This window comes from Ursus arctos, unplaced genomic scaffold (assembly GCF_023065955.2).
Source record: "Ursus arctos isolate Adak ecotype North America unplaced genomic scaffold, UrsArc2.0 scaffold_10, whole genome shotgun sequence".
NCBI classification, from domain to species: domain Eukaryota; kingdom Metazoa; phylum Chordata; class Mammalia; order Carnivora; family Ursidae; genus Ursus; species Ursus arctos.
In genome coordinates this window covers 63,906,977-63,927,915 of record NW_026622764.1, presented here as the reverse complement: position 1 = coordinate 63,927,915, position 20,939 = coordinate 63,906,977, and the positions used below count along the sequence as shown (strand labels likewise).

Sequence of the window (20,939 nt, the reverse complement as noted above, 5' to 3'; positions counted from 1 at the left end):
TCATTTTTTTCTTTCTTCATACCTGTCACAGTGCCCCATACTCAAACTTTATTATGTTTTATTTTTCTTATAGTTCACATTTATCATCATCAGAATGGATAATAATCAAATTCTCACAGAGCATTACTAAGATAAACACCCACTTATTCGATCACAGACAAATGTTGGTTTTAGCAGGAGAACCCATAAAGAGAGAGCTTTTGTGTATGCTTTTCTTTGAAAGTTAATAATTTTATTTATTTGAAGACATCAGTGTTTGGTGGCTTTTGCTTTGTTTTTTAATTTTTCTGTGACTCCCTAGAGAAAACCACAGCACGAGTTGAATTTCAGGTACTACATTATCAGCATTGATCATGTTACACAAAGAAATGTCCTTATGCTTTTCATAATATAATTTAAAGTTAATTTAACCCTGATCTTGATATTTGAAAAGATTATTGTTGGTTTTTTTTAATCATTGTATAGATGGTATGCATAAAAACTACAATGGTTTTTGTTTTCATTTTCTCCCAGTTGCTTAAAAAAAGAATAACAAAAAAAATATTTCTAGGGTCATAAAAGCAGTTCATTTCTATATCAGATCTATTCCAAAGAAGCATAAGCCTCATGTTAGACATTGTGCATCAAACACAAGTTTGCCTGGAGTCAAGTTGTTTATGCCATCGTTATAGACAAGTAACACAGGTTGTCTTTGCATCCAATTTATTAAGAACTGTTATTCAGGTGCCACGTGTTACATATTTAAAACTTATTATCACGTTGTATATCGTCTCTTCATTGTGTTTAGTGATAGGTACAAAAGTAATTAATTTTTCCAAATTATGAAATACGAGTATTAGTCTTTTATTATAAATCATGTAGTATAATTGCCATTGTGATCAAAAAGAAAAGTAGAAGATATTACATGATTTTTAACCAATACTGGCAACAACTTTTTTTTTTTGATTTGGGTATTTCGTAATAATATTCAGACAAGGTTGGTGAGTGGCGTAGGCTTATAGATACAGCTTTACCTACTTGTTTAATAGTGGTCTTGTGAACTACTGTTGACCCTGTGACCCATTTCTCTAAACCAGTTCTGGCAAAGACAAGATTGGAAGTCTTATAAACATAAATTATCAAATAAAATGTTCAAGAAAAAGATTTGTCTTCTCTTTCCTTCCCCTCTCTTCCTTCTCTTCCTCTTATATAAAGAAAATCAAATGAAGAATAGAATTAGGTAATAAAATATTGAAATTAAGTGAAGAAATTGTTTAATTCAGTTCGTAGTTAACAAGTTTTATAATAGTTTTATTCAACTCATTTTTAAGGTGGTCTAATATGCCACGTTTTTATTCCTGGCAGGAACTAATTCCAGAGTTCTATTACCTACCAGAGATGTTTGTCAACAGTAACGGATACAATCTCGGAGTCAGAGAAGATGAAGTTGTAGTAAACGATGTTGGTCTTCCCCCCTGGGCAAAAAAACCCGAAGACTTTGTACGGATCAACAGGATGGTAAGAGAGATTTTGTTTTTGCTTGAGCAGTCATCAAGAAGTAAAAACATTCTGTTGCTTTCTTTTGTTTCTAACTATTGACAAATTGCCATTTAACATATATAAATACAAGGTTAAAATTTTAAGAAAAAAGGCAAGCATTTTACTATTGTCTTTTGACATTGTTCTTTATTGTGGAGTGGATTTTCCTTTCATGAAGGCTAATAAAGGAATGGCAATTCAGTTACATTTGCTCCCTTAGGAGAAGACAATCAGATGAGCATCTGTTGACTAATATAAGATATTCTAAAATGCTTGAAATAAATGCCCATTTCTTATTTTTGTCTACCGGCTAAATCTGTACTCTTTTTTCACTCATAAAATATTCAAAACAAAATAATTTACATTTAGAACATATTTGCATGCAAGAAATCGTAAGCTGTGAAACATACCTTAAAATGTAATATACTTGTGGGGCAGCTGCGTGGCTCAGTTGGTTAAGGATCTGATTTTTGATTTCGGTTCAGGTCATGATCTCAGGGTCCTGAGATTGAGTCCCTTGTGGGGCTCCGTGCTGGGTATGGAGCCTGCTTAAGATTCTCTCTGTCCCTCTCCCTCTGCCCCACACCCCCCCCCCTCACGTGCACATGTATGCACACCCAAGCGCATGTGTTCTCTCCTTCTCTCAAAAAAAAAAATGTGTGTGTATATATGTGTGTGTATATATATGTATGTATATATTTATATATTTATATATATATATATATAATATACTTGTCTTTAAGAGAACACCCATCTAGTAAACATTCTTAGATTGAAAATGTCATTACTTTTTAAATCTGTGTGACAAATATGGCAGATATCTGGATGTTCAGATAAAATATGTGTAAATGAAATATTTGCATGTGGGAATTTTATAGATTTTGATATATTTTATCCATATTTAAGGAGATGTTAATCTCAGTGTGGTTATGGTATATGGAAATGAACCACTTTGCCAAACAACCTCCCTAGTATACTATTATTCTTAGTACATCGAGGAATTAAGAAAGTCATTGACTCAAAATATATTTTTAACTCTGTTTCACTTGCTCTCAATTTTTTCCAACTGTCTTGTAAATGTATTTATTTTGTTTTTACACCCAATTTATTTGAATCAGAATCCAAATAAAGTCCACATTTACAATGGGGTTCCACATATTCCTTAGTCCATTTTTTTGGTAAGACTTACATAATTCACATATGTCACACAGATATAATTCACATACCATACAGTTCACCCAGGTAAAGTAAAAAAATAAATAAATAAATGGGTTTTAATTTATTCACAGAGTTGTACAGCCATTACCACAATCAATTATGAACATTTTTATCACCCCATAAAGAAGCCTAGTACCTTCAGCACCTTCCACCATTTTTCCCGGCCATCCTTAGGCAACTAGTAGCGTTTTCTGTCTCTAGACACTTACTTATCCTGGACATTTCACACAAACAGGATCATATAATATGTGATTCCTCCCTTTACCTCTGATTTTGTGTGTGTCTGTCTGTCTGTCTGTCTGTCTCTCTCCTTTTTCTGGAAGGGGGGACTTCGCTGTCAGTCCCATGCTCCCCTCAATTTTAAAACTATATTTTCTGTCTCTCAGAAATATTTTACTTTTAATATATTTTATTTTAAAGCTATTGCTGATGTGGTGAAAGTACTGTATATATAATCTGCAATCTGGTCTCCCCCTTTTGAGGGAATGTCATGTATTGCATTACTTATAGGTATGATTTCTCTCACTTTTCAATCTATAAATTGTACTTCCAGATATATGGAGTTATTATTTCATACTACGTCCTTGAATAACAGATTTCTTCAATTTACATTGTTTAATGTGAAGAATTTGTACTTCAGGAATGCATTATACTTCTAAAATCTGTACTTATTTTTAGAATTGGTCATCCAATTTCCATACTATCCTTACATATTTGAGCGCTGGCTGTAATATCACTGTAAGGATACCAGATCTACAAATTCAACACTAGAAACCTGCCACATATCAGTATATTTGTAGAGCCCAGAACTGTGCCTGACACAAAGCAGTTGGTCAGTAAATGTCTGCTGAGTGAATGAATGAATCACCCAGGGATAATAATCTCAATGATTTTAATATATTGTCTAGTTTTGTCCAAACTGGTTAAACTGAATTCTCCCTCTGAAACTAACTATAAAACAAACAAACAAACAAACAAACTGAATGAATCCTTCACCAGGCCAACAAGGTAGCCAAAAATTGTTGGACTGGATTTTTCTCTTGTTCATGCTATTGCACCCAACCGATTAAACAGAAGTTTTCATGTAGGTGCTAATAATAAATACTGTATTGGAAAGAGTGTGACTTAGAGTTTAATAATTTCCTTCTCTTGAACCTGGGCTCTGCCATGTACTAGCTTCACTGCCCTGGGTAAATTGTGGCGCATCTCTGGTCCTCACATTTCTCTTCAGTAAAACGTGGATAGATACCTTATACATGTTTTTTAAAAATCATTATCAAAAAAATCATTTGTTTTCAGTGTACAATTTAATGATTTTTGGTAAATTTACAGAGTGGTGTGACCATCACCACAATCTAATTTTAGAAAATTTCCACCATCTCAGAAGGATCATATGTCCATTTGCAGTCACTCCCCATGCCCACCTGCAGCCCCAGGCAACCACTAGTCAACTTTCTATCTCCATAGGTTTGCCTTTTCTGGACACTTTATAGAACCAGAACTGTGTGATAATTTGTTCTTTTGTGTTTGACTTCTTTCACTTGGCATTGTTTTTGAGATTAATCCACGTTGGAGCATACGTCAGTACTTTGCTCTTTTCCGTAATGTTATTCCATGTATGGATAGGCCATGTTTTGTTGACCCAGTCACCAGTTGTTGAACATGTGGTTTCCACTCTTTGTTATAAATAAAGCTGCTATGAACATTCACATACCAGGCTCTATGTGGACATATGTTTTCATTGCTTTGGGGTATATACCCACAGTAGAATTGTTGAGTCATGGTAAACTTATGTTTAACTTTTTAAGAAATTACCTATTTTACAAAATAATTGTACCATCTTACATTGTTACTAAGGATGACTCTTTCAGTTTCTCTGTATCTTCACCAACACTTGTCATTGCCTGTTTGTTTGTTTGTTTGTTTGTTTGTTTGTTTGTTTATTATAACCATTCTAGTGGATATGAAGTAAAATTTCATTATAGTTTCATTTCCATTTTTCTAGTGACTAATGATGTTGAGTGTCTTTTTGTGTGCTTTTTAGATGCTAGAACATTTTTACATATATTTTAATAAAACATTAAATAGTGATTCATTATAGATACAACCTTTGTGTTCCTCATTAGTGAAAGAAGTTCATATGCCCCCAGAATTAATAATTTTATTAATGATATGCCTAATTGAAAAAGAAAAGGCAGTTGTGCTTCTAAAAGCAAATCCCCAAAACAACATCATACACAGAACTTCTTGAATATAGGGAAAGATAATTATTATGGATAAGAAACCATCAGGTAATTAGTACTCATATAAACTAATGAGGCAAGACCATACACACTTGACTAAATTTGCAGAAAAATCACAAAGCTTCATTCATCTAATATGATGGGTAGTAATATAATCCAACCAAATAAACATTCCAGATAAAGGAAGTTTCTAGATTTTTATTGCTAAGTGAAAACTTTTTTGGAGGTTTGTTATTTTTCTAAACTTTTTCACTACTTGGTTTCCTCTCCTCTTTACAAAAGAAGAAACTTCTCTTTATCATGAGTCCCCATTATTATTCTATGAAGGCTAGAATTCAATATCTGTTCTTTTTCAGCTATCCACACGCTTCCCTTTAGAGCCATACTGATTAGAATGTGTTGCTTAAATTCCTCTCTAGTCTACAAAACCAGTTAATCAAACGTATCAAAGCCTTATGGTAAATGCGAGTCAGTCAAGTGCTAATTGGGGCCCCGAGAAAATGGAAACTTTGTAGCTTTGGTGGAGTGACTATATCTTCTGCTTTAGCTTTCACTGGTCATTGGCTGATAACGTCCAGTTTAGGAGTGAAGTTCTGAAAAATGAAGTGATAAAATTCTACCTTTAGTAAGTGGAATGTTACTATAGAGCATACCCAGTTTATACATCTCCTTACAGCTATATGACTTTCCTAGTACATTCTCCCTCTTTCCCTGGGATAGCTGCTCATGTTCGTTGTCTCTGCTGTCCTCATTCCAAGACTTACTGCTCACAACTGCTGCAAATCAGGATGTATATACCCTAATCTTAGGCAACTCACCCCATACTCCAGTGATGGTCCTGAGTCATCCCGATATGAGGGCTGACTAAGATACAATAATGGCAGTGATAGTCCGTATAACCGATGCCATTTTTGAGTGTTTATTCTTTGTCAGATATTATGCTAGAGCTTGAGGCACATTATTCAGGGGCATTATTTTTAATCCTCAAAAAGTCTTCTAGGAATTATCCTGAAACCCAGCGAGGTCAATCATCTTGCCAGATATCACCTACTTATCAAAGTGGCAGTGTTCTTATCCACAGTGTCCAGGATAAGATGGTGACTTAAGGAGCTGTGGAAAGGGAGAAGGAAAAGGAGAAGGAAGGGAGACATGTCTTCTAACAAGAAGCCAGTACCTTGGGGTCAGCTGAAGAAAGGAAAGAAACAAATGGGAATTGATCCAAAACCAGCAGAGTGTTCCAGCCCCCACGGCCATACAGACCTGACTTTCTGGGATCCCATTTCTACCTCTTTCTCCCCCAGCCCTTACCCTGAAAGGCTCCCTTCCCAGCTGGTAAGACCTCTGCTTAGAGTTAAGGAAGTCCTAAGTTCCACTGCCCAGCAGTTGTGAGAGGAAGGCTATCCTTTAACTCTGCAGGTGGAGGAAAGGCAAAGTTTAGAGTCACACGCAGGATTTTAGAGCTTGCACAGACCTTTATTTGAGTAAAGAGACTGAAACCCAAAAAGGCCAAGTGGCTCACCCAAGGTCTTAACCCAAGTGCTCTTTCTAACTTACCATGACTGGCATTGCAAATTAGAACTCTGAATGCAATATCCCCTGTACCCATTGACCCACTGATCTCTAAAACTTTACCTGTATTTTGAATTAAATGTGGCTTTATAGATCAACTTGAGAACGAAGCAGATTAGACTAATGCTGTTTCCATTGCAATATCTGTTCCAAAATACTACAAGGAACTTTGGAATATAACCTAGCTGTTTTCTGTAAACTATTTATATCTATGCATGGATGTCCCCCAAATACCTAATTTTGACTGAGACTTACAATTGAGTTTTAAGTTATTTAACTGAATTGATCATATGATCACCACAAAAGATTCTTTTAAAATCTCTTTTCCTTAGAAATACCTGCCTTTCACCAAATGGTTTCATATCATTTGGGTCCTAAGAGAATTTAGCAGATTGTTCATTGAAAGATACAGCCTGAGAAATGATTGTGAGTGACACTGTAAAGACAAGCTAAACTCTAAAATAGATTTTCCCTCTTAACTTTAAGAAAGAACAAAATTCATGAATACTTTTCAGTAATAAATTATTTTATATTTATAATTGCTCAGAATACTTCTATTGCATCTAAATAAAATACAAGAAATAATTTACTCCTGATACTAACCTTACCAGTTACTATCAGGTGACTGATAATTAATCACCTGACTTCTGTTTATATGCCTCCTATATCCTGTCTTTCTATCAACTTAAGTGCTGCTGAGCAAACTTTAAGACAAAATGCAGTGCTTCTGGGGTGCCTGGGTGACTCAGTTAGGCGTCTGCCTTCAGGTCAGGTCATGATCCTGTGGTCCTGGGATAGAGTCCTGCGTCGGGCTTCCTGCTCTATGGGGAGTCTGCTTTTCCCTCTGCCCCTCCTCCCACTCATTCTCTCAATCTCTTTCTCTCTCTCTCTCTCAAATAATAAATAAATAAATAAAATCTTTTTTAAAAGTTCAGTGCTTATTTAAAATGAATCTCACTATTTGCTGTCACTGTAAATACATATTTATCAAGTTAAGTGTGTCGTCAAGCCAAGTACATATAGCGTGCTAGGAACTATAAAGAGTGCATGTAATACGGTGAATTAACTGTCCCTCAAAGACTTGCCCTCACATATTCAAAAGAATTAAGTTTTATAACTGACTAAAATATGAGGGATAAATACTTGTGCATTTCTGAAAATATCATAAAACATTTTCAGAAATGCATCGTATTTATTTGTAGTTCTTTTTTTAATTGAGGTATAATTGACATATAACATATTCTTATTTACATATTACATATTTATATATTACATGTTATATGTTACATATTTATTATATTAACACATTCCAACTTGTTTTTGTAAAGAAATGAGAGAAGCAAGTCACTGGGGTTTTTCTCTATTCTAAACCAAAGTCCTGTTATCTTATAGGCATTAATGAGTCAGTTAAGACTGTAACTAAATCTTTACTCCATGGGGTGAAATACTTTACCAAAAATTCTGCCTATTTGGAAAAAATCAAAGTCTTGGTTCTCTGCAGCACCGGGATGCAGTGCCGGGTTAGATCGACCATATGTAGGCAGTGTCTGCTAGCACGGACTGACTGGCTTGAGAAGTGTCTATCACCCCTGCCTTCTTTGCCTGAGATTTCCTTGAAGGGACCCTGCAGGACGGGAAGGGAAGGCTGCCGTGGTGTCAACAAGGCTCTGCCTCTGTAGCCGCCATTCTCGGTTGCGTCAGAATTAGAGCTAACGGAAAAATGGTTGGAAAGTTGGAGAAATGAATGAACAAATGCATAAAAATTGATTGATTCATCTACTTTTTCTCCAGATAAGTCTTTCTCCTATCATTTCAAAAAACATCTTTAATAAAGCATAACCTTGAGAACTATTTCAAGAATCAAAAAAAAAAAAAAAAAAGAATTAGAGCTAACGGGCAGTGGGACGTGCCACCCCTGAGACCAGTGCCCGGCAGCAGATCTCTCAAAGGACGTCTTAGGAAGAGCAGTTGTGTGTCTCCGCAGCTGCTCTCCTCCCTCAGTGTCCCCTGAGCTGCTGTCCTTAGCTCACCATTGCCCCTCACAGGACCCTCTGCTCCAACTTCCGGTCAGTTTTCCCATCATACTGATAGGAAATGACCACACTGATGTCATGCAGAAATCATGTCAGGCCTCTGTGCTAACACTAGGAAGCTTCATCAGTCATGTGCCTAGCTCTCATTTTTTTTCCTACTGAAGGAATCGTTATCTGATGACTATTAACTCTAATATACAAAGCCTGAGTGGTAACAGAAAATACAGAAGGGCTTAAATTTTCCACAAATTCCATGAATACAGCCTTCATTCTTTCATATTGTTTTGTAACATTTAAAGTTTCTAACTTTGTACCAGCTGGGTAGCTCATATAGGATTTAGTTCTTAGGAAATAGGTTTAGAGAAAATGTGCTCTAGTATATGTATAATTTGGGCTGGGATTATCTTCAGTTATTTGAAGGGGTTCTTTGTAATGAGCCTAAAGTATAAAATGAAAATGTCATCTATCCCAAAGAAATGACATTCGCAGTGGTAAAAAAAACATTCATCTCTTTGTATGGATTAGTATTCTATATCCGTGAGCATTGCCTCCTTCTTCTTTCAAGCCGTCATTAAGGAATTCAAGGCAAAGAAGACAAAAGTAATATTATAAAAAGGGATGATATCATTGATGATCAATCAGTTTTATTATCTCATGGCAGCAACTGAAAAGGTATTTGATACATTTTGTAGAAAATTTTTGTATGTCTACAACCTAATTTCCTTCTCTTATTTTTAAAAATGAGATAGTACTTTGATTTTTAAGGACATACTTTTTTTTGGTTAATTGGTTTTCTGATTATGGGAAATAATATATGTATAATTAATTACAGTCATTTATACTTTTGTAAATACAGGGACAAGGATTATGTTTTACTGAAGAACTGTGAAATCCAAAATTCGGTCTCATTAGAAAAACTGGAAAACTGATATGGACACTTTGGGTAGACATTTCAATAAATTCTAAGTGCATTGAGTTCATACATCAAGAATTGGTTTAATTTACCCACACCCAGCTAGGCTGATTACAACCGACTCACTCATGAAACATTAATAAAGCACTGTGTTCAGTTCTAACATGATTATAATCTGACCTCGCCACAAAGGACAGAAATAGAAAGTATCTCTGATAACATTACCCTAATGCTGGGTTCATCAATCATAATCTGCCCTTTTTTAAAATTTGTTTTAGAACAAGGCCTTTCACGGATGTGCACTGATAATCTCCTCCGGCCCTCAGCCCAGCAGATCCCTGGTGCTCCTGGACCAGATGCAGAACATTCTCCGTCTGCGGAGCAGAGCACAGTGCACTGAGGCAGAGAAAGCAGAACCCAATGTGGTTTTGCTGTTGCTGTATTACATCCTTTATACGATTTTCATATTTTAAAGAAAAAGTCCCTTTTTGATGGGTAACAATTTGCATTTGGGGTATATTTTTATACTAAAAAGCACATCCTGCTCTGCAAAGAATTTTCCAGAAACGAGAACGTGTGGAAGCGTTCTGCAGCAAACTCAAAATACTGAGACACAGATCTTGTGTTTAGGTGCATGCCCCGCCACATGTCAGCTCTGACGCCTTGGACAAACAAGACACCCTTAATCTCTTGGCGCTTCAGGGTCCTCCTTCTCCCTGAAACTGGGGATCTGTTTATTCCACAAATCTTTGAGCCAGCCCTGAGGAAGGCGTTATGGAAAACACGAAGAAGAATTGAACATGGATCCCACTCGAAAGAAAGCTAAAGTAGAAAAATTCCTTCTTTTATCCCAGTCACGAAGGGCCTGTTACACAGTTCACGCTGCTCTGGGCTCTGAACACACGAACATGAGCAACACAGTGAGTGGCCCTCGGGAGCTCACACTCTCGTTAGGAACATCGACAAGTACACATCAGTCCCAGCAAACGCTGGTAGCTACTGTAATCCGTTCATTCAACAGATAATTATGGAGTGTTCCAGGCGCTGTTTCATGTGTTTGGAGTATACCGCTGACACGGACAAAGACCCCTGCCCTCATAGAGCTTACTTTTGATCAAAGGGAAACAGACAATAAAATAGTAAATAAGTAAAATATGTAGTATGTTAGAAAGTAATCAATACTATGGGGGAGAAAAGTAGTGGAAGGTAAGGGAATGGGGAATACTAAGGGTGGGTGGTCAGGATCCCCTCACTGTGAAGGTGAGATTTGCATTAAGACCGGAAGGAAGCGAGAGAGCGGACCGGAAGTGTCTTGGGGAAAGACCGTTGCAGGCAGAAGGGCCATCTGGAGCAAAGGCCCTGAGACAGGGATGTGCTTCCCGGGGAAGCCAAGGGGCTGGGGTGGAGTGAGCAGCCGGCGCCTAATAGAAGACCGAGCAGCAGTGAGGCCAGATCACATAAGGCCTTGAAGGCCATCGTAAGCACTTTGCATCTTTACGCTGAGTGAAATAGAGTCATCGCAGTGTCGGAGCAGAAGCGTGCCGTGATCTTACTTATATTTCGCAATCATCGTTCTGGCTGCCGTGTTAGTTATGAAGTGTTGAGGCACAGGGTGGAAGCAGGTTTTATGAGAGATGATGGTGGCTTGGGCCAGGGCAGTAGCAGCGAAGGTCGTAAGAAGTAAATCAATGACTATTACTCAGCCATCAAAAAAGAATGAAATCTTGCTATTTGCGACGACGTGGATGGAACTAGAGGGTATTATTACGCTAAGCGAAATCAGAGACAAATACCATTTCACTCATATGTGGAATTTAAGAAACAAAACAGATGAACATACGGGAAGGGAAGAAAAAATAAAATAAGATGAAAACAGAGAGGGAGACAAACCATAAGAGACTCTTAACTATAGGGAAGAAACCGGGTTGCTGGAGGAGACGTGGGTAGGGAATGCGGTAACTGGGTGACAGGCATTAAGAAGGGCACTTGATGTGATGAGCACTGGGTGTTATATGCAACTGGTGAATCACTAAATTCTACCTCTGAAACTAATAATACAGTATATGTTAACTAAATTGAATTTAAATTTAAAAAATTTTTAAAGAAAAAAATAATAACAAATATAGTAAAGTTCAAGCCAACGGCCTCTCTCTGCAGCTTCCTAGCTGTGGCCATTTTCCCTCAGATTTCTCTAGTCTTATAGAGGCAAGTAAGTGGTAGGGGACAAGTGTGGCGAGTGGTGACGGACAGAGCAGCAGAGATCCATCATTACATTTAGTAATTTCTGCTCGAAATGGGCTGGGGTGGGACGTTTAGTGCCTGCTGTCAGCTTAAGAGTTTGAGCAGCAGGAAAAGCCCAAGTTGACACGTTTATCTCCCACTGGATTGTGATATTTTTGAGGACATGGAATCTTTATTCATCTGTATATTCTCCAAGGCCAGTTTCTAGCACAGGGTAGATAGATGGTCAGTAATTTGGGGCTGGAGAGAGATTAGAGAATTTTCACCTTGCTTATTTGCATTGCAATGGGACATGCTCCTAGAGATCAGAGCTTTTGTCTTGTTTATCATAGTATCTCTGGGGCCTAAAATAACTGTCTGGCATTTAATAGATGCTTCATCTTGAATGAATGGGTGAACGAATGGCTGTTGCCTTTTTGTGAAATCCTCTTTCCCCAGCTATCTTTATAGTTCACTTCCTCATGTGGTCCTTAATTGTCACAAACTCAAAGAAGCCTTCTCTGACCACCTCCTCCAAAATAGCAGTCCCCTCCCCATCCATACATACTCCTTAACTTTCTGTCCTACCTTTCTCTTTTCTTTAGCACTTACCCACCTTCTGGCATACTCTGTATCTTACTAATTATCTGGGGTTGTATTGATCTCCCCCCACTACAATGTAAACCCTGCATAGCAGGGCTTTTGGTTTCTCTTATTCACTGCTATAACCCGAAAATCTAGAACAGTATCAGCGCATAGCAGATGCTCAGTCAATATTCGCTGAACGAATGAATGAGCTTCTTTCCCACTCCTGACATTTCTTCCTTCTTGTTACCTACACATCTTTCCCATTGCTTAATTAGTTAGCCAATAATATTTATCAAATATTTACTATTTAATACGAGGTTAGGAACTATGACAAATGGAAAAGAAGCATTAGATATGATCCCTATCTTCAAAATGCTTATATTCTAATTGAGGATACAGTATTGCAAGTTTGAAACAAGTGCTAATTGGTAATAACCCCCATTTGTTTGTATAGCTCTTTCCAATTTATATGCAAATTGATTTTCACAAGTAAATGTGTGTACATTATCTTACTCCATTAAACAGGAGGGTACTGATTTCAAGTGTCACAGAAATTCATAGAAGAATTCATAGCGTGTGAGCTGGAGAACTCAGGAAGCAAACCTTGCCCTTGAGTCAGAAGGGTGGCTAAGACCTGAACAAGAAGCAGGAGGATGAAATGGTTTCATAGGGGATAAAGGAGCAACAGAGGCTCAAAGGTTGTAATAGCTGCTATGTGTGAGGGGCTGTGAATTGTCTGTGCTACTTGGAGCCAAGGATGTATATCCAGAAGTCCTAAGACCTAGTGAGGGAGGGTGGGATCAAGGTTTGAAAAGGCCTTAGGGGTCAGGTAAAGTTTACTCTAATGTTTTGCTGGGAGGACCACGTGAGTGTGATGGTTTCAGAAGTCTGTTGCCCCAGCAGGAGGCAAGACAGGTTGGATTAGCCAGATCGGAGAAAGAGGCTGAGGTATGTTGCAGTCGCCCAAGTGGAGAGCAGTGAGCGCTAAAACCAGGGTGGGGCTAGTGGGACTGGAAAAGAATCCTCTGGATTATACATCCAGTAAGCAATCAAGTCATAGAATAAACCCCCTACAGAAGTAATGCAAAGATTTCTGATTGTCTGCTTGACTCTATGCAACTCTCTTTAGAGAATTTTTTTCAGTATCAGAAGCAGATTTTTGAAGCAATAAGAGAAAAGACTTGAAAGTATTCTTGCTCTAGTCTAGAAGAGGAGATGGAAATTCAGTATTCTCAAATAAAAAGAATTCAGGAGAAAATAATATTCTTTCCACAGAGTTAATTCCACTAGCTTAGTTTCCTTCTTCATAAGTTCAAAGATGCTTTATCCTAAACCTGCTAGAGAAAGAATTCTCTAGCATCTAATACCCATGGGACAATATGGAAATTAGAATTAGGTAACTATTATCCATCTAAGAGATATCCTCTCTGGTTTAAATCTCACTCTTTATTTCCTTCCTCCCAGATCCCCAGGGTAGAATTATGGATTGGGAATTGGTTTATCTAGGCTTAAAGCAATTGCTTCTGCTTTTAGATATGCAAGTAGAGGGTAAAGAAAGCTATTAAGACCATTATAACCCTAATAGCTTAGTAATCAAGTATTTCTTTATATTTTTCCATTGTAAGTATTTGCAATAAAATCTTGTTTCAGAGTCCAAAATGGGTTTGTACAAGAAAACATAGTTCTGTAAAGAACAAATAAGCAGATAGCATGTTTCAGTAATAGATTGATACTACTTAGAGTACAGTTAAGTCTGTGTCAGGCTTTAGCTTGAGATCGGTCTTTATGCTTTCATTATGGGGTATCTCAAATTCGATTCTCAGGTATGCATTTGATTTAGAATCAGGGTTGGCTTTTAGATGTTCTAACTGGATTTTCTTTTTTCTCCGCACAGTGACTAGCAAGACAGTCTATAAGACATTGTCTGTTGAATCTGCTACCTTATTTCTTTGTCATTTAGTTTTATAATCCCCCCCCCAAAAAAAAACCTAGGGCAAAATTATTTAAACAACTAATTGTTCATTGATTCACTCTGCTGCCTCTCTAACATATAGAATAGGACAGGATAAATAACTGTAGACTTAGAGATTTTTTAAATTGAATTAAAGATTATTGTAAACAAATATGAACTAATAATTTTTTAAGCTGAGATGAAATAAATACTGAGAAAAATATATAAAAGGTTGGAATTGGTACCAAAAGAAATAGAGACTTAAAAGCCTTAAATTTAAATGGTAAAATCTTCCATCTCCAAATTATCCAAGGCCATATTATTTACAGGTAAATTCTACCGAATTTTCAAGAAGTAATAAAGTCATTTCTTAGGAAGTATTTGCAGAAAACATGGCAAGCCATCCATGAGGCTACTGTGATCTTGATTCCAAAAGTAGTTAAAGGGAGAAAAAAAGAATTAAAAAATAGGGCCATTTCATGTATAGACATAAATACAAAAATTCTATGTAAAATATTACCTAACAACCCCAAATTATATATAGATATGTAATATTTGTGAGTGTGTATATATATAATGTAATGTGTGAATGTGTGTGTATATATATATGTTATATATGTATATATATAAAATTTGTGAGTTTGTATATTTGTGTTACAAAAAAACTATTTAAGATTAGGAAAAAGACAAAGGTGCTTCATATCACCACTATTGTTTAATGTAGTCCTCAAAGTTAAGAACAATTCTATAAGAATTCTATAAGAAAAAATAAAGAAGCTATGACTAATAAGACTTGCCAGAAACAAAATCAACTTAAGTCAGTGGCATTTTTTGGGCGCCTGGGTGGTTTAGTCCTTAAGTGTCTGCCTTCGGCTCAGGTCCTGATCCCAACATTCTGGTATCGAGCCCCGCATCGGGCTCACTGCTCAGCGGGAAGCCTGCTTCTCCCTCTCCCACTCCCCCTGCTTGTGTTCCCTCTCTCACTGCCTCTCTGTCAAATAAATAAATAAATAATTTTTTTAAAAAAATCAGTGGCATTTTTTTACATCATCAGTAACCAAATAGGAAATGTAATTTTAGAAATGTTATAAATGCATCAAAACTTATAGACTGTCTGGGAATTAACCAAAAACTCCCACATCCTTTATGGAGAAAATATTAATTTTTAACTCTAATAAAATACATAAAAAATAACCTATACAAGTAAAGAGACATTCTAGGACCTTGGATGGGAAAACCTAATATCAATTTTCCCAAATGAACCCATAAATTTATGGGACTCCTAATCACAATTATTTTGATGTATCTGCATGCACTTGCTGTAAAAGTTATAGGGAAGAATAAAGGTCCAGAAATAGCTGCATTGACTGAAAAAGAATAAATCCACCAAGTATAAAAATATATGAGAAATAAAGATAATTTAGGGTAACAATAGAAATAAAAAGAGTGGAAAGAGCTGGAGACTCACACATATCTAGATGGATGGATGGATAGATGGATAGAGAGATGGATAGATGGACAGGGAAAAGAGAAAGGAAGGAAGGAATGAGGAAGGGATGATAGGAGAGAAAGAAAAAGGTACCTTGCAACCCTTTTATTAGTTGTAATGAGTTGGCTGCCGATTGTATTGCTTTTTCTAGGTGGATTATCACATCTGTAAATACTAGCAGTTTTATAGCTTTGTTTCAAATATACACACACTAATGATGGCTGAGGAAAGGTGTGTTTATTTAATAGACAGCACTGGAAAAACTGACTTACTGTATAAACAAAAATACTGGATCCCTATTTAATATCACATACGAGTGAAAGTAGACTCTAGGTGAATTAAAGACGAATATATGAAAAGTAAAGCGATAAATATAAAGCTAATACATCAAAATTATAGAAAGTTATCTTTGTAATTTCAAAACAAAATCCCAAGAGCATAAAAACAGAGAGAAAAAATAGTTGATTAGCTCAAACTTAAGACTATTCAACAAAGAACAACATGGATAAAGTTCATAGACATGACATTTGGAAGCATGCATTTGCAATGTTTAAAACCAACAAGGAACTATTACCTAAAATATATAAAGAACTTCTGCAAAATAACAACACAAAGACAGGAAGCTCCGTAAAAAGATGAGCAAAGGATGTGAGCAAGAAATTTACAGAAGAAGAAACCCAAAAGGCTGTGTTAAAAAGATGTCAAATTCCTTATTAATCAGAGGAATACAAATTAAAACAATGAGATATTGTTTCATTATTACACTGGCTAAATTAGAAACCTGGATCATATTAAGAGTCAATGGGTTGTGGACATATAGAATCTTACATGCACTGCTGGAGGGAGTGGAGACACAGCTGGGCACTGATGACCGCCGAGTCGTTAAGTCTGCACACATCCACTTCAGGGATACAGCAGTCCTGCTCCAGCTTATGAGTTCCAGAGAAATTCTCACAAAGATCCAAAAAGAGAGGCAAGAGAGGACATTCATCACAGCATTGTGTCGTAGGGAGTTAGAGGCCGTCCAGTGCTCATTGCTGGGGGCAGTTCTGTTAGACCACTAGAAGCATTGGACTTCCCATACACGCAGCGACATAGGCTGATCTTAAAAAGCAATGCTACCTGGAATAAGTAAGAAACTAAATGAAATCTATAACCCCGTACCATTTTTATGAATCAAAAATACATACACAAATGTGTATACATACATACAGCGAGTAATATTTTATAAAAACACATGCAAACAAAAGGAGAAACATCAAATACATTACAGATGTTGCCTCTGGCGGAGGAGGGAAATGGAAGTAGTGGATGGAGAAAAGGGGAACAAATCTATTTTTATAATATTCAAAGTAGTGAAAAGTCATTATTCCCTGTACCTCTCACAACTGCATTGGCATTTTATTCAATAATTATTTTACTCTAACAGAATAATAATAAATTTCATCAATACTTTCCAAATATGTCTGGTGGTATAAATAAAATTTGTTTGAAATGGTTGCTGCTTAACTGATTATGTGATGGTGTTGGTAAAATCTTCCTTATTTATTTTTTTAAAGGTTTATTTATGTATTTGAGAGAGAGCGTATGAGAGTTGGGGGGAGGGAGAGAATCTTCATGAGATCATGACCTGAGCCAAAACCAAGAGTCTGTCACCCAACCGACAGAGCCACCCAGGCGCCCCTAAAATCTGCTTTAATTAATGTATCTGACTTCACTACTATTTTGAATTCCCATGAATACATTTGGACAATAGCTACTCCAGAATTTTTCAGTTTTCATCCTTTCATTTATTGCAACAAGCACTGAAAACATTACTAAATAATTAGACTGACTTTTTTTTAATTAACTAGTTACCCTGCACTTACAGAATCGTTTATACACATCGACCAAACCAACAGTATTGACTTAGTCAGTGTAAAATTTTAACCAACATCTTTCTTATATTTTAGTCTTCTGTATTCTAGTCTGAACTGTTATGTCAATACCACTAAGATACAGAATATAGAATTCTGTTTAGTTTCAGTACAGAAGCTACCTTTTAATGAAGTCTAATTGTTTATGTTTATGAATGAGAAACATCCGCATAATTGGTGTAAGTGAAACACTGAAACTTTTAGAAGAAATCAATCATGGGGTTGAGGGAAATAAAATTACTAGTAAAATGTGATCACACGGAAAGTTGCAAAGTATTCAGATATTTTATAGATTAAAAAATAAATATAATTACCAAAGGGCTGATTTAAGAAATCATTTATTAATTAAGTTATTCCAAATTGGTGTCAACGCCTTGGAAATCAGGGTCGTGAAGCCAGAGAATGACTTCATTCACATATCTAGTTACAGCTGTAATTTAGAAAATTGTTTAATATGGCTACACTTAGTTGAAATTTAAGAAGCTAGCTCTTACAGCTTTTGTTCATGTTGCTGAAATCAGTGTGCTCTTAAAATCAATAGGAAATTGATGACAAGGGGATGCAGTAAGTGAGAGACCTAGAGAACCGTACAGTAATCGGCACTATTCGTGTCACAGGTATGAGCAGAACTCCATGCCCACATGTCAGGATACCTCCAGGAAGCTTATGATGGCTTCTTAGGAAACGAAAAGGCCTTCTTGTTTTTCCGACCCTTTATGGAAGCTTAGTATGGTCATTGACTGTCAGTAATTTGCATTCATTTCCTACTAGCAGCAAACATGTAAAATGCCCAGTGATTCCTAGACTGTGTAACAGCAAGAGTTCATTTGTAGCCAAAGGAAGGCATCCCCTTGTGGTAGTGTTATGATAAATTTGAAGACTAAGCAGGAAAATAAGTGTATATCAAAGTTTCTAATGAAATTTTTTAATTTTAAACTAATGTTTAAAAATGAGAAATTATTGTAAAATTAAAACAGATACTTCAAATTAGTTTTGTTTTAAACGTGAATGTGTCTTTTTAAGAAACCTGTGTAATATGAAAGATCATAAGCTAAACATAATGGAGCCACAAGGAAGTTAAGCATTTTGGAAAGAGAACATTCTCATTCAGGTCTGTGTCTTATTATTTTGCCATTTCTAGGAACAGGACATCTAATACATAGAGATAAAATATAGTAATGCAAAGAGCATATCATACTTCTTTACATAGAATATTTCAAAGTAAGAAAAAGGGAGATTTGCTAAGTTTGTATAGTCTCTTATTTCTTTCTTGACTCATTCATTGCAGGCCCTGGAAAGTGAATTTGTTTCTTGCCAACTCCATCAGTGGATTGACCTTATATTTGGCTACAAACAGCGAGGACCAGAAGCAGTGCGTGCTCTGAATGTCTTTCACTACTTAACCTATGAAGGCTCTGTGAACCTGGATAGTATCACTGACCCTGTGCTCAGGGAGGTAGGTGTTAAATCCCATATTATTCCAAAGATTTCGGTCATCTCTCAAACACAAATTTGGCTTTCCGTCTCTTTCTGTATAAATTTCTTTTCAACATAAACTTTTATGAAACATAAATTTCAGCATTTTGACAAATGTAGGAAAATGAGTATTATATGTCAAAACCAAGTAATGAGACCACTGTGTTCTTCTCTTTTGAACTGTAGACACATATAATGCACTTCGATATCCCTACTTTACTTGTTTTATTTCAGCATCTTCATTAAAATGCTTAATGCTCTGTGGGTGTTATTAATGAAACCTAGTTGAATATTTGAATAAGAATTGTTCACATTAAAATAAGCTGCCAGTATATATTTTCTTAATAAAAGCAAAATTACAGACTTCCAGACAGAATGTTCAAAAAATGCATTGATAAAGTAGATTAGGGTATAGTATTTTATTCCAGAATGTTCTTTGAAATACATCAATAAAATAGATGAGGGTAGAGTATTTTTATTCCTGTGTGTTCTTACCCTGAAAGTTTATAGCTAACAGTTGGGAATTATGTGCTCTACTATGTGCATAAGTATTTTTACTGAAAATATTCATATAAAATATTATTTAAATCACTTCCACACTGCACAAAATGACTTCAGATAGGTGAAAGAGTAAAGGAGCAACAGCTGCTGGGTAAGTCTCGCTGCCAGGAAGCCACGTCCCAGCCTCCATTCCGTGCTATAGCGGCCATCTGCTGTGTGCAAAACAAGCAATCATGGCTACGTTTCCCGTCAGTGGAATGCTTGTTTTATTTTTTTACTTTTAATTTTAGAGGTGGAAAACTTGTAGATTTGGGAAATAAAGCTCTACAAGAAGAATTTGCATCCATAAAGTTATTTCTTACATACCTCTACAAAAACAAAATGGCTCCATTTGTATGGCTTCAAGCAGAGAAGAGAGGGGAGAGGCTTGAGATCGGTGCTCATTGGACCCTTAGGGCTAACTATTCAGAGAACACATTGTAAGCACGTCATTAGGTGCAGTGTTATATCATGTACGTGCAAGGAAATGGATTAGTGCCTGAAAATGGGAGAAGGGGATGGAGACAGAGAACGAACGAATGAGAGAGAAGCCAGATCTTATGAAAGTCATGGGTGAAAGAAGGGATTTTCTCTGCAAACCATTATACTCACCTGATTTAGTACTGTACAAACTGTAATCAGATTATTTTATAGGAGATAATTCTGAGCTTAATTACTATTTTCACAATATACCTTTGCCTGGTTCTGTAAACACCTTACAAATTATATTCTCTTTTTAGAACCAATACCTTTAGAATCAAAAAAGAATTGGACTAGCTTATCTCTTAACCCAAGACCACCTTCAAATTGGTTTTTGACTTTTAAATACCATCAGCCTTTTTGTTCCTGAATATCTCATCTTACATTTTACCCATTAGATCGCTCTGTCCTTGATCCACTTTGGAAAAATACAATATTTTAAGCATATCTTGTGAAAGTGCAAGACAGCATTAAAATGGACAGGAAAATAGCAGATTTCTCATATTATTTTTTTTGATAGTCAAGGATAATTTATTTGAGCATATTTTTTCAGATTTCTCATATTTAAATGAGTAAATAAAATGATAAATGAGAATAAAAAGAAGATGGAATTAGAATTGAGACTTTCTTTACATAGATATTGTGTTTTTTGAATTCTATAAAAATACCTGCTTCTATGAAATATCACACCATTGCTTTGGACAGTGGGGGAAAAAACTATGTATGGGCCTTAATTATCAAATTATAGGACTTCCTAATGAAACATTACATGAAAATGTATAATT

The 20,939-nt window shown here is 36.1% G+C and overlaps 1 protein-coding gene across 6 annotated transcripts in view; it reads left to right on the top strand.

The window, feature by feature from the left end:
* Positions 1 to 20,939, top strand: part of NBEA (neurobeachin) — a 662,109-nt gene that overhangs the window by 601,117 nt on the left and 40,053 nt on the right. For all 6 annotated transcript variants that reach the window (XM_048215508.2, XM_048215507.2, XM_048215504.2 and 3 more), the window contains 2 exons: positions 1,345 to 1,497; positions 18,947 to 19,114. In XM_048215508.2, coding sequence (XP_048071465.2) covers positions 1,345 to 1,497; positions 18,947 to 19,114 — 321 coding nt within the window. The remainder of the gene's footprint in view (positions 1 to 1,344; positions 1,498 to 18,946; positions 19,115 to 20,939) is intronic.